Source organism: Vigna unguiculata, chromosome 6, assembly GCF_037176805.1.
Source record: "Vigna unguiculata cultivar grain cowpea cultivar isolate G323 ecotype 2 chromosome 6, ASM3717680v1, whole genome shotgun sequence".
Taxonomy (NCBI): Eukaryota; Viridiplantae; Streptophyta; class Magnoliopsida; order Fabales; family Fabaceae; genus Vigna; species Vigna unguiculata.
In genome coordinates, this window is record NC_140797.1 from 15,657,015 (window position 1) to 15,671,129 (window position 14,115).

At 35.4% G+C, this 14,115-nt stretch overlaps 1 protein-coding gene across 1 annotated transcript; it reads right to left on the reverse strand.

Annotated features, from left to right (window-relative positions):
* Nucleotides 1–11,857: 11,857 nt before the first annotated feature.
* On the reverse strand, nt 11,858–13,144 carry LOC146885567 (uncharacterized). Its single transcript, XM_085674993.1, has 3 exons — nt 12,448–13,144; nt 12,322–12,341; nt 11,858–12,205 (listed from the first exon to the last, which is right to left on the reverse strand). The coding sequence occupies exons 1-3, from the start codon at nt 13,142–13,144 to the stop codon at nt 11,858–11,860; spliced, it is 1,065 nt and encodes a 354-aa protein (XP_085531119.1).
* Between the last annotated feature and the right edge of the window lie 971 nt (nt 13,145–14,115).

Sequence of the window (14,115 nt, forward strand, 5' to 3'; positions counted from 1 at the left end):
GTTTTTGGAAAATTTCTAGAAAACACGAAAATTAACAGAATATCACAGACATACATCCAATTTCATACATTTCATTGTACATTATTGAAATACAGAATAAAACAACGATTGCAGCTCCCCTAACCTGGGTTCCTTTGCCAAATTTGAAAATCTTAAGCTCTTGCTTTGACCACCAATGACCACCCGTGATTCTCCTGAACCTACCTCAATAGTTCACTCACTACCCTCTAATCACTCTTGATTTTTGTCTTTGTTTTCTATGGATACTTCCAGCTTGCCAAACCTTTCATACAACCTCTCTTTTGCCTTTTAAAGTGAGACCTTAAAGCTAGGTCAATGATCAAAACGAAAATACACTTAATAGAATGTTAATGGTCATTCATTCATCATTATGGACCGTCGTTACAACCACTCTTGGCTGCTGATTCAACTTAGGTTTTCCTTTAACCATTCCAATTCCACCCAAAACTAATTTTAACAAAAAAAATAAGTTTACTTTGGGTTTTTCCAAGACTTGAACCCACAACCAAGCACTGTCAAATCAATGTCAAACCATCATGCCAATTAATGTTTCATGCTAACCAATATAATTTAGATGATATATCATATGAACATGATCAATCATATTATTAAAAACAATAATAATTAAATAACACATAAATGGCATACACAAGACTTGAACCCAAGTCCTCTCATACAATTAAAGTACTCTCAACCATTTGAGCTAGTACTTTTCCACGTCATACCAATCAGAAATTAATGTCATAAATGATCTACCCACCCGCATTTATTAATTAATTATTTATTTAATTAATCAAATTCCACGGGTCTTACATTTCCCCCTCCTTTGAATTTTTCGTCCTAGAAAAGGAGAACTTACCAAGAAATAGGTGAGGATATGACCTCCTCATGACATCTTCCATCTCCCATGTCATCTCCTGGTTAGCCTCGTCCTAGAGAACCTTCACTGTTCTAATCTCTTTCCCCCTGAGTTGTTTGACTTGAGAATCCAAGATTCTCACTGGTCCAACGCCGATCGTTAAATCCTCTCATATCTGGACATCATCCTCCTCCAACACATGAGTAGGATCTGGCATGTACTTCCTCAACTGCGATACGTGGAAGACATTATGTAGGTTTGCCAAATGTGGTGGTAGAGCAATCTCGTATGCTACAAGTCCAATCCTCCTCATGATTTGATATGGGCCAATGAATCGAGGAGTCAACTTCCTCGATTTAAGTGTTCTCCCAATGCCTGCTGTAGGAGTCACTCGGAGAAATACATGATCACCTACCTCAAACATAAGCAGCATACTCCTCTTATCTGCATAGGATTTCTGTCGACTCTGAGTTGCACGCATTCGATCCCGTATCATCTTCACCTTCTCGGTGGTCTACTGCAAGAACTCTGGCCTAAGCACTACTGACTCTCCGTCCTGCTGCCAGCACAATGGAGTTTGACATCTCCTACCGTACAATGCCTCACATGGTGCCATTCCAATGCTGGAATGGTAACTATTATTACACGTGAACTCCACCAATGGCAGCATATCACTCCACCAATCTATCACACCATCAAATCACTCACAAACTTTAACAAACTTTACTCTAAAACCACCCTATTTCACCTTTAATCTATTTAAAGTGAACAAACAAAACTTTACACTCTAATCCACTTGAATTGATCATCTCCCTCTCCTTTCAATCAACCTTGACGGAGAGAGGAGGAAGGAAGATGAAAATTCCTCTATTTTTCAATCATCTTTGTTATGCAATGATTTGACGGTGATATAAAGATTACTATTATGTTCGCAATTTATTTTTCAGCTTAATTATGAAAATGATGTAAAAATATGCCTTTTGAAATTATTTTTTCAAAAATAATTAATAACGAAAATTTTAAAATTGTAATGAAATAAGGTTTAAAAAGTAATTAGTAATTATAAAATTTTTTATTACATTATTTTATAAATATTTTTTTAATGAAATATGTTATTTTCATTTATACATATTTATATTTTTCTACAACAAATCAAACTTATATAATGATAATTTTAATCATATTTAAAATAATGGACAATTTGGTAATCTTGTTTTTTCTTGATTTAAATATAATTTTTAATCTATCACATCCATCAAATCATTCACAAACTTTAACTAAATCCTCTCACTTTCACCTTTAATCCCCTTAAAGTGAACAAGACAAGCTTCACACTCTAATCCACTTGAATTGATCATCTCCCTCTCCCTCCAATCAACCTTGACGGAGAAAGGTGAAGGAAAAATGGAAATTCCTCTATTTTTCAACCATTTCTGTTATGCAATGGTTTGAGGGTGATTTGAAAATTACAATTATGTCCGCAATTTATTTTTCAACTTAATTATAAAAATGATGTAAAAATATGGTTTTTGAAATTATTTTTACAAAAATAATTAATGACGAAAATTTTAAAATTGTTATAAAATAAGGTTTAAAAAGTAATTATTAATTATAAAATTCTTTATTACAATATTTTATAAATATTTTTTTAATAAACCATTTTATTTTCATTTATACATATTAATATTTTTTAAAATAAAGGACAATTTGGTAATCTTGTTTTTCGTCAATTTAAATATAATTTTTTATCTATCACATCCATCAAATCACTCACAAACTTTAACAAAATGTACTCTAAATTTGTAACGTCCCATTTAATTAATAAGCATAATTAAAAGAAACGTCACACACAAATAGTACAACAGCGCAGTCCTGGGGTCTTAAACACAACCCCTACAAACCTTGGCATACCACAATGCCAACAGTAAACCAGTTGAAAAGTCTAACAGGAGAAGGTAGAGTATTAAAGAGTAAAGCAATATTAAACTGTATAAATGAAAGTAAAATAATTTAGTAAAAAAATATTTATAAAATAATGTAATAAAAAATTTTATAATTAATAATTACTTTTTAAACCTTAATTTAGAAAAATTTTCAAATTTTCGTTTATGATTATTTTTGTAAAAATAATTTCAAAAGCCATATTTTTACATCATTTTCATAATTAAGTTGAAAAATAAATCTGAACATAATTGTAATCTTGATATCACCCTCAAACCATTGCATAACATCGATGACTGAAAAATAGAGGAATTTCCCTCTTCCTTCCCCTCTCTCCCTCAACGTTGATTGGAGGGAGAGGGAGATGATGGATTCAAGTGGATTAGAGTGTCAAGCTTGTCTTATTCAATTTAAGGGGATTAAAGGTGAAAGTGAGTGGATTTAGAGTAAAGTTTATTGAAGTTTTGAGTGATTCAATGGATGTGATAGATTAAAAATTATATTTAAATCAAGAAAAAACAAGGTTACCAAATTTTCCTTTATTTTAAATATGTTTAAAATTATCATTATAAATGTTATTTGTTGTAGAAAAAAAATATTAATATGTATGAATGAAAATAAAATAATTTATTAAAAAAATATTTATAAAATTATTTAGTAAAAACTTTTGTAATTTATAATTACTTTTTAAACCTTATTTTGTAACAATTTTAAAATTTTCGTTATTAATTATTTTGGTAAAAATAATTTTAAAAGCTATATTTTTACATCATTTTCATAATTAAGCTGAAAATGAAATAACGGAGATAATTGTAATCTTGATATCACCCTGAAATCATTGCATAACAGAGATGATTGGAAAATAGTGGAATTTCCATCTTCCTTCCCCTCTCTCGGTCAAGGTTGATTGGGGGGGAGGGAGGTGATGAATTCAAGTGGATTAGAGTGTGCAGTTTGTGTTGTTCACTTTAAGTGGATTAAAGGTGAAAGAGGGTGGATTTAGAGTAAAGTTTGTTAAACTTTGTGAGTAATTTGATAGATGTGATAGATTAAAAATTATACTTAAATCAAGGAAAAACAAGATTAAAAAATTGTCCTTTAATTTAAAAATAATTTAAAATTATCATTTTACAAGTTTGATTTGTCAGAGAAAAAAATATGAAAATGTATAAATGAAAGTAACATAATTTATTAAAAAATATTTATAAAATAACGTAATAAAAAAATTTATAATTAATAACTACTTTTTAAACCTTAATTTAGAACAATTTTCAAATTTTCGGTAATGATTATTTTTGTAAAAATAATTTCAAAAGCCATATGTGTATATCATTTTCATAATTAAGTTGAAAAACAAATTGTGGACATAATTGTAATCTTGATATCACCTTCAAACAAAGACATAAAAGAGATGATTTAAAAATAGAAGAATTTCCCTCTTCCTTCCCCTCTTTTTCCCTCAAGGGTAATTGGAGGGAGAGAGAGGATGACATCAAGTGGATTACAATTTGAAGTTTGTGTTGTTCACTTTAAGTGGATTAAAGGTTATGTTCCAATTACCCTTGAGGGAAAAAGAGGGGAAGGAAGAGGGAAATTCTTCTATTTTTAAAGCATCTTTATTATGTCTTGGTTTGAGGGTGATATCAAGATTACAATTATGTCCGCAATTTATTTTTCAACTTAATTATGAAAATGATATAAAAATATGACTTTTCAAATTACTTTTACGAAAATAATTAAAAACGAAAATTTAAAAATTGTTATAAAATAAGGTTTAAAAAGTAATTTTTAATTATAATTTTTTTATTACATTATCTTTTAAATATTTTTTATTAAAATATATTACTTTCATTTATACATTTTCATATTTTTTCTACGATAAATCAAACTTATATAATGATAATTTTTAATTATTTTTAAAATAAAGTACAATTTGGTATTCTTATTTTTGTTATGATTTAAATATAATTTTTAATCTATCACATCCATCAAATGACTCACAAACTTCAACAAACTTTACTCTAAATCCACCCACTTTCACCTTTAGTCCACTTAAAGGAGCAATATAAGCTTCACACTCTAATCCGCTTGAATTCATCTTATCTCTCTCCATGCAATCAACGATGAGGAAGAGAGAGAGGGGAAGCAAGAGGGAAATTTCTCTATATTTCAAACATGTCTGTTATGCAATGGTTTGAGGGTGATATCAAGATTACAATTATGTTCGCAATTTATTTTTTAGCATACTTATGAAAACGATATAAAAATAACGAAAGTTTAAAAATTGTTATAAAATAAGGTTTAATAAGTAATTTTTAATTATAAATTTTTTTATTACATTATCTTTTAAATATTTTTTATTAAAATATGGTACTTTCATTTATACATTTCCATATTTTTTCTACGATAAATCAAACTTATATAATGATAATTTTTAATTATTTTTAAAATAAAGTACAATTTGATAATCTTGTTTTTTTATCATTTAAATATAATTTTTAATCTATCACATCCATCAAATCACTCACAAACTTCAACAAACTTTACTCTAAATCCTCCCACTTTCACCTTTAGTCCACTTAAAGTTAATAACACAAACATCACACTGTAATCCACTTGATGTCATCCTCTCCCTTTCCATCGGATCAACCTTGAGGGAGAGAGAGGGGAAGGAAGAGGGAAGTTCTTCTATTTTTAAATCATCTCTGTTATGTCTTGGTTTGAGGGTGATATCAAGATTACAATTATGTCCGCAATTTATTTTTCAACTTAATTATGAAAATGATATAAAAATATGACTTTTCAAATTAGTTTGACCAAAATAATTAAAAACGAAAATTTAAAAATTGTTATAAAATAAGGTTTAAAAAGTAATTTTTAATTATAAATTTTTTTATTACATTATCTTTTAAATATTTTTTTATTAAAATATATTACTTTCATTTATACATTTTCATATTTTTTCTACGATAAATTAAACTTATATAATGATATTTTTTAATTATTTTTAAAATAAAGTACAATTTGGTAATCTTGTTTTTTTATGATTTAAATATAACTTTTAATCTACCACATCCATCAAATCACTCGCAAACTTTAACAAACTTTACTCTTAATCCACCCACTTTCACCTTTAATCCACTTAAATTGAACAAGACAAACTTCACACTATAATCCACTTGATGCCATCCTCTCCCTCTCCATCCAATCAACCTTGAGGGAGAGAGTGGAAGGAATAGGGAAATTCTTTTATTTTTAAATCAGATCTGTTATGTCTTGGTTTTGTTAAATATCAGATCTGTCTAATACTCCTAACCACAAAGGGATCTGAATTGATTAATGTGTTTTTACTAATTTGAGATGAATCTTGGAAAGATCTTTAGTTTTAAAGCTCAATTAATCAATTACACAATTCTAGGTTAATGGACTGTTTAAATCAATTAAGAAGAATTAAGAGAGAGAAGAGGAATAAAAACACACAATTTATACTGGTTCGATTCAAGGCGAATCTACATCCAGTCTCCTCCTAAGTAATACACTTAGGAGGATTCCACTAAACAGAAAGGTTCCAAGAATTACAAGCACACCTATGTAATTCTAACCCCAAAACCCAAGAACTTGATTCAACAATCAAGAACTTCCCCTAGGAGCAATGCATCCACACAATTGCACCTAGGTCCACACTTCAAACACTGAAGCTACTGTAATCAAAAATACAGAAAACAAAACAAGAAACGAAAACACCTAAGTTGTGCAGATTTGACTTGATGCTCCTTGAATCAAGCAAGATCCATCATGGTAGAGTCAACCATCAATCACTCTTGGATCTGTGCTTGAGTTATTGCAGAATCTTCTGAAGCTCTTATGTCTCTCAGATGGCTCTTTCTCAGATGAAGACTGCGTGATCTCTCTAAAAATTTCAGACCCAAAACAGATTTCAAAACAGCTTTTATACAAAGGTTTTTGCTGTCACTAATTCAATTAGCAATTTACCTAATCGATTATCGTGAGTATATTTTCACTTACTTAGTACAATACTCACAGCTAATCCATTAGTTAAAGAACTAATCATATGCAGAAGCAAGCCTGAAATACAATTGATAAAGAGAAGCTAATTTCCTAATGCATATCCTAACTGGACCAAGCTATGTTTTATCCTAGATCAGTAGACATCATCAAAAATGTTCTTCGTTTATGGAAGAAAGGCTCCCCCTGCCAACAATCTCCCCCTTTTTGATGATGTCCAAAACATGGACTGAGATAAACCTACCTGCAGCACATTAAGCAAACAACAACAGCAGTACACAGTACAGGCACACAAGGCAAACAACAGCATAGGCATATAACAGATATCACTTTCATTTTATGCTCCCCCTATCAGTATAGCCTATCAATGCAGTGGCAAAATAATTCTCCCCCTTTTTGGACAGTAGCAAAAAGACATATTCAAGATGGGATAGAGAAAAAAAACTAAACAGCGCAGCAAAGTAAAAGACGCATCAGTAGATAATGCATAACAACCTGGATAATAACTTTGCATAGCATCCAGAGTAAGCATAGTATGTAACACATTATAGTCCCAACCAAAATATTCTTAGGCTAAGGTAGCTAGGATGCTAGGATAACTACAACAAGGAAACACACACCCTGCTAGGACTACTAAGATCCTAAGGTCAAGAGCTACAGACTGAAGCTATGAGGGATGGTACGCAAAAGGGAGGTGTGTGGGTAGAAGGCTAAGCTATTCGTCGTCAGTGGCATCCTCAAAGTGCTCACTCTCACTACCTTCTGCAGTGTCCACAGCAGCTTCAGGAGTAGGTGAGGCACGACCATTGTTGAGTTGCGCCAGTTGTTGTTGAACAGAGGTTAGCTGGTGCTCAATGGACTCCAGTTTTGTCGTCCAGATGTGATGCTGATCAAAAAGAGTCGTGACCATGCGCAACATGTCCTGCTCGTAACGAGTCCTGGTGGCAGGGGAAGAGGCATCAGCAGTATCCTCAGGGTCACTATCCGGTTCATCCTTGAAGCGCCAGGCGTTGCCCCTAAAGGACATTCCCATGTGATGAAGGGCATTTGCGCCAATCAGACTTGTGTGATTTGGAGTGTAGGAAGCCTCGCCAGAGAAGTCCACTTTGTAGAGCTCGAGAATTTTGCACACGAAAACGGCATAGGGCAGAGGATAATTGGGTAACTTGATGGCTTTCTGCATTGTATCAGAGGTAACCTCAGACCAGTCTACAAGAACATTTGACTTGAAGGCATGGAGAAGGAAGATGTCCTCTGTGGTGAGTTGAGCATGGTTGCCGTTGAGGGGAACCAGAATCCAGGCAGTTAAGAACGCGAGTACGCACTCATCCTTCTTCATCCCACCAGCGCGAAAAATACTGTAGTCGCGTTTGGCTTTGGGATCCCTCAAGCAACCCTGGTATACATCCAAGCGATTTGCCCCAGGAAACCCTCGATGGGCTGGAATGCCAGAGATGCGGAAGCCAGCGATGTCGGTCCAAACATCTGTAGTGAGGTAAATGTCTACCCCTTTGACACGCGAGATGAGGAGATCATCTTGACACGCGAGATTTGCGTAGAAAACCCTAACTAAATCGGGGTAAATGTCACCGGTGAGTTGAACGAACGTGTCCAGGTGTTGGTGGGAGATAAGCTCTGGGAAGGTAAAGCCGTGATTGCGAAAGAAGGATATTTCAACATGCTTGTGGTTGATGATTTTGCGATTGCGGAAGGATTCATTGAAGTGTTCTTGAGCGGCGCAGTCACTGATCCAACCATCAATATCAGGATCCCGTTGCTTGGTGGCCATGCGCTTGACACGTTTGCGAGAGGTAGAGGAGGATGCCATGGTGGAGTGGTGAAGGGTGGTAGGTGACGACGGAGCAGATGTGGAGAGGGGAGGGGGACCTAGGGTTTTTGAGGGATTAGAAAGTACCAGGGTCCTAGGTGCAGAAGTTAAGGCTGCTATTAAGAGCAGGGAATTTACTTACCTAATGGATTAGCGGGTTTCTTTTTAAGAAATTAAGTAGTAACTATGTGATGCAGAACTTAACTTAAAACTAGGCTTCAGACAAGGCACGACAATGAATTAGGACCAAGATTAGGTAAGCAGCTATACAGTTTGAACAAATTAGACATACAGGTAGATGCAGAAACCAGAAACAGAATGCATGTGATTTGAGATTGGACTTAATTGTAGTAGAAAGGTTGAGTGTGACAGGTAATATACATACAGCAGAAACATAAGAATGACACACACACACAAACAGCAGTTAAGGAGACATAATTAATTTGAGCAAGTGATGTCCAAAATACCCAATTCATTTCGAAGAGTGTAAAACCTCTCTCTGGCCAGAGGTTTAGTGAAGATGTCTGCTAGTTGATGTTGTGTGTCAATGTACTCGACCTTGCACTCTCCCTTGGATACATGATCTCTGATAAAGTGGTGGCGGATTTCAATATGTTTGGTCTTGGAATGCAGTACTGGATTTTTTGTAAGGTTAATTGCACTGGTGTTGTCACATTTTAACGGAATGTGATTGAGGTAAATGCCATAATCCTCAAGCTGGTTCTTAATCCAAATAGATTGAGCGCAGCTGCTGCCAACAGCTATATATTCTGCTTCAGTAGTGGACAGAGCAACACAGGCCTGTTTTTTTGAGTGCCATGAGATTAGAGAACCACCTAAGAGATGCAGGTGCCACTGGTGCTCTTCCTGTCAGTTTTGCAACCACCAAAATCTGAATCGCTGTACCCTACTAAGGAGATATTTGAGCCATGAGGATACCACAGACCCAGATTTCTAGTGCCCTTAAGGTATTTAAAAATGCGTTTGACAGCAGTTAGGTGTGATTCTTTAAGACAGGACTGGAATTTGGCACATACACACACACTGTGCATAATATCTGGACGGCTAGCTGTGAGATAGAGAAGTGATCCGATCATTCCACGATATTTAGTCTGATCCACTGCAGGCCTTGTTTCATCACAGTCTAGATAGCAATTTGTAGCCATAGGGGTTGATGATTCCTTGCAAGCTTCCATGTGAAACTTTTTTAGTAGCTCAGTGCAGTATTTAGATTGATGAATAAAGAGTCCATGCCTTCCCTGCTTAATTTGGAGTCCTAGAAAGAAGTGCAGCCCCCCCATCATGGACATTTCAAACTCATCTTGCATGGTTTTTGAGAAATCTTTGCAGAGACTAGGATTTGTTGAACAAAAAATGATGTCATCCACATAAATTTGAACAAATACTAGATCATTGTTGGCTTTCTTAATGAAGAGAGTAGAATCCACCTGCCGTCTTCGAAAACTGTTTTGAATCAGAAATTCACTTAGCCTCTCATACCATGAGCGAGGGGCTTGCTTAAGTCCATAGAGAGCTTTTTTTAACTTATACACATGATCTGGAAACTCATAGTCTGTGAATCCAGGGGGTTGTGCCACATAGACTTCTTCCTTAATGAAGCCATTTAGGTAGGCGCTCTTCACATCCATTTGAAAGAGCTTGAATTTGAGTAAGGATGAGATGGCAAGAAGAATTCGGATGGCCTCAAGGCGTGCTACAGGAGCATAGGTCTCATCATAATCAATCCCTTCTTCTTGATAGTATCCTTTGGCTACCAATCTAGCCTTATTCTTAATAATCACACCAGAGTCATCCAGCTTGTTGCGAAAAACCCACTTAGTGCCTATGATTTGCTGTGATTGAGTTCTTGGAACAAGATCCCAAACATCATTTCTCTTGAATTGATCCAGTTCGTCCTGCATTGCTAAAAACCAGTGTTCATCCTTGAGAGCATCATTCACTGATTTTGGCTCAAGTTGGGAGACAAATGCTACGTTTAGACAGAACTGGCCTAGCTGCCTGCGTGTGGAAATGCCTTTAGAAATATCCCCTATGATGTTGTCAAGAGACATATCTTTGGGCACTGTCCAGTCAGCGGGTAAGTCTGCTGCAGAGGTGGAAGCCTCAGCTGCTCCAGGTGATGATTCTACTGCTGCTTCAAGCTCAGGGTGTGTCAAATCTGCACCTGTATCATTTAAGTCTGCACTATTTCTTGACCCAGAGGAATTAGCTGTGTGATTATCAATATTTTCATCAAATGCAACATGAATGGATTCCTCTATGGTTAATGTTCTTTTGTTATAGACACAATATGCTTTACTAGAGGAGGAATAACCTAAGAAGATGCCTTCATCAGCCTTAGGATCAAACTTGCCAATGTTTGATTTTCCATTATTTAGTATGAAACATTTGCAACCAAAAGCTTTGAAGTAAGATACGTTAGGTTTTCTACCTTTGTAGATCTCATAGGGAGTAAGTTTCAAAATAGGCCTGATTAACACCCTGTTCAGTACGTGGCAGGCTGTACTTACAGCATCTGCCCAAAAGTACTTTGGGAGAGAGTTGTCATTGAGCATTGTCCTTGCCAACTCTTCCAAAGATCGATTTTTTCTCTCAACCACGCCATTCTGTTGTGGCGTTCTAGGGGCTGAGAAATTATGTGAGATACCATGATTTTCACAAAACTTTTCAAAATACTCATTTTGAAACTCACCCCCATGGTCACTTCGAATTGCTTTGATTTTCAAGTCTTTCTCATTTTGAACAATTTTGGCAAATTTCCTAAAAACTGAGAAGGTGTTACTCTTAGATGAGATAAAGAAGGTCCAAGTAAAGCGAGAATAGTCATCCACAAGAACAAGCGCATAGTAATTTCCTCCTAGGCTTCTGGTTCTAGAAGGTCCAAACAAGTCCATGTGTAACAGTTCTAATGGATTAGAAGTGGAGATATGCAGTTTTGACTTAAAGGATGTTTTTACTTGTTTACCTTTTTGGCATGCATCACACAGCTTGTCTGTCTTAAACTTTATATCAGGCAATCCAATGACTAACTTCTTTGACACAAGTTTATTTAGGTGACCCATATGTGTGTGTGCAAGTCTTTTATGCCAAATCCAAGGTTCATTATTTTTAGCAAAGAGGCATGCAATTAAATCAAAAGAAGTGTTTTCAAAGTCCACCATCTATATGTTCTGAATCCTTTTTCCAACAAAAACCAGTTCATTTGTGGATGCATGACAGATTAAGCAGTGATGAGCTTCAAAGATTACTTTCAGATTTTTATCACAAATTTGGCTAATGCTAAGTAAGTTGTGCTTAAGCCCATCCACCAACAAAACATCCTCAATTTCCACAGCTGAAGATGACTTTACCTTTCCAGAACCAAGAATCCTACCTCTGTTGTTGTCACCATACGTGACATGTCCACTTACTTTGTATGAAATTTTGCTGAATTTAGAGCTATCACATGTCATGTGTCTAGAGCAGCCACTGTCTAGATACCACATAGCCTCCTTAACTTCAGCATTGTCCTGCAAAACAGATTATTTTGATGAAGCAGGTACCCAAACAAACTTGGGTCCTCTTGTGTTAGACTGTGTTGCAGTTCTCTTAGGCACCCATTTGAATTTCCCTCTAGGAACCCCACCGTTTTTAAAGTAGCAGGACCTGGAAAAATGACCAGGTTCAGAACAATAGGTGCAGATAATGGAGGATGGTTTACTGATGTTGAGAAAGTTTCTGCACGATAATCGATTAGGGTTGCCACTATAACCAATTCCCTCTTTATTCAGCACACTCCTTTGGGATCCTAAAACAACATCTAGGTTGGATCTTCCTAGAGTGAATTTTGATAATGTTTTCATTAAGTACTCTATCTTCTCTAGCTGTCTTGGACAGTTCCTACATCTAGACCTGGAGTGGTTTTCAGATTGTTCTAATTTTTCCAAGCAAGTTGTTAGATTCTCATTTTCCTCTTCTAACTGCTTTATTCTACCCTCCAGCCACTTAATCTCTCCTTTACGTCTGCTATTTGACTTTTGTAGTTTTGTAGCTTCCTTATGCAGTTCATTAAAGGCATCAAGCAGTTCATAATAGTCATTTTCCTCATGGTCAGATGTGAAATTACTTACACTGTTTTTGGATGATTCTGCTTTAATGGATGTTTCAGCTTTAGCCATCAAACACAAATTATTCTCCTCTTCAGTGCTATCATCTGAATCACTGGATGTGCTGGAGTCATTTTCCTCCCATGCAATGTAGGCTCTCTTTTTCTTCATGTGCTTCTCTGCCTCATTTTTCTCATCCGGTTTCTGCTTCATTTTCAGCACTGGACAATCAGCTTTGATGTGTCCTGTCTTACCACATTCATAGCAGGTTTGAGTTCCAGATCTGGTCTGCCTCTTGTTTCCTGCATAACTGTTGTTGGTCTTGTTCTTATACTTCAAAAATTTTGAAAACTTTTTCACCATTAAGCTCAAAGCTTCACTGTCAGAGTTTCCATCATTGGAGTCATCTGCAGAATCTGCCTTTTTCTGTTTTACTGCAGATTTCACTACACTCTTCAAGGCTATAGTGTGCCTCTTTTCTCCATCCTCTTCTTCCTTGAGTCTTCCAAGCTCTAATTCATGTTCCCTCAATTTTCCAAAGAGAGTGGCTATGCTCATGCTAGTGAGGTCTCTAGATTCAGAAATTGTTGTCACTTTGGGCTGCCATGTCCTATTTAAACTCTTCAAGATTTTGATATTTAGTTCCTCTTTGTCAAAAGTCTTGCCAAGAGCTAGAAGATGATTTACTATATGTGTAAATCTTTTCTGCACATCACAGATGCTTTCTCCAGTCTTCATTCTGAACATCTCATACTCTTGAATGAGAATATTCTTCCTTGCCCTTTTGACTTCATTTGTGCCCTCATGGGTTACTTCCAAGACATCCCACATTTCTTTGGCTGATTCACACACAGATACCCTGTAAAATTCATCCAAAGTTAGTGCAGAAGATATAATATTTTTGGCTCTAACATCATAATGTGCCCTCTTATTCTCATCAGGGGTCCATTGTGAGAATTCTTTATGAAAAGTCTCTCCATCCACTATTTTAATTGGTTTAAAAGGTCCATTCACCACTGCATCCCATACCCCTTTGTCTACTGATTCAAGAAAGATTTTCTTTCGAATTTTCCAGAAGGGATAGTTTTCCCCAGCAAACAGAGGGGGCCTGTTAATGGATGCCCCTTCAGCAAAGGTTTGAGATGTATTAGACATAACACGATCTTTCTAATCGATTAGCGTGCGATTAACCAGCTCTGGTGCCAATTGTTAAATATCAGATCTGTCTAATACTCCTAACCACAAAGGGATCTGAATTGATTAATGTGTTTTTACTAATTTGAGATGAATCTTGGAAAGATCTTTAGTTTTAAAGCTCAATTAACCAATTACAC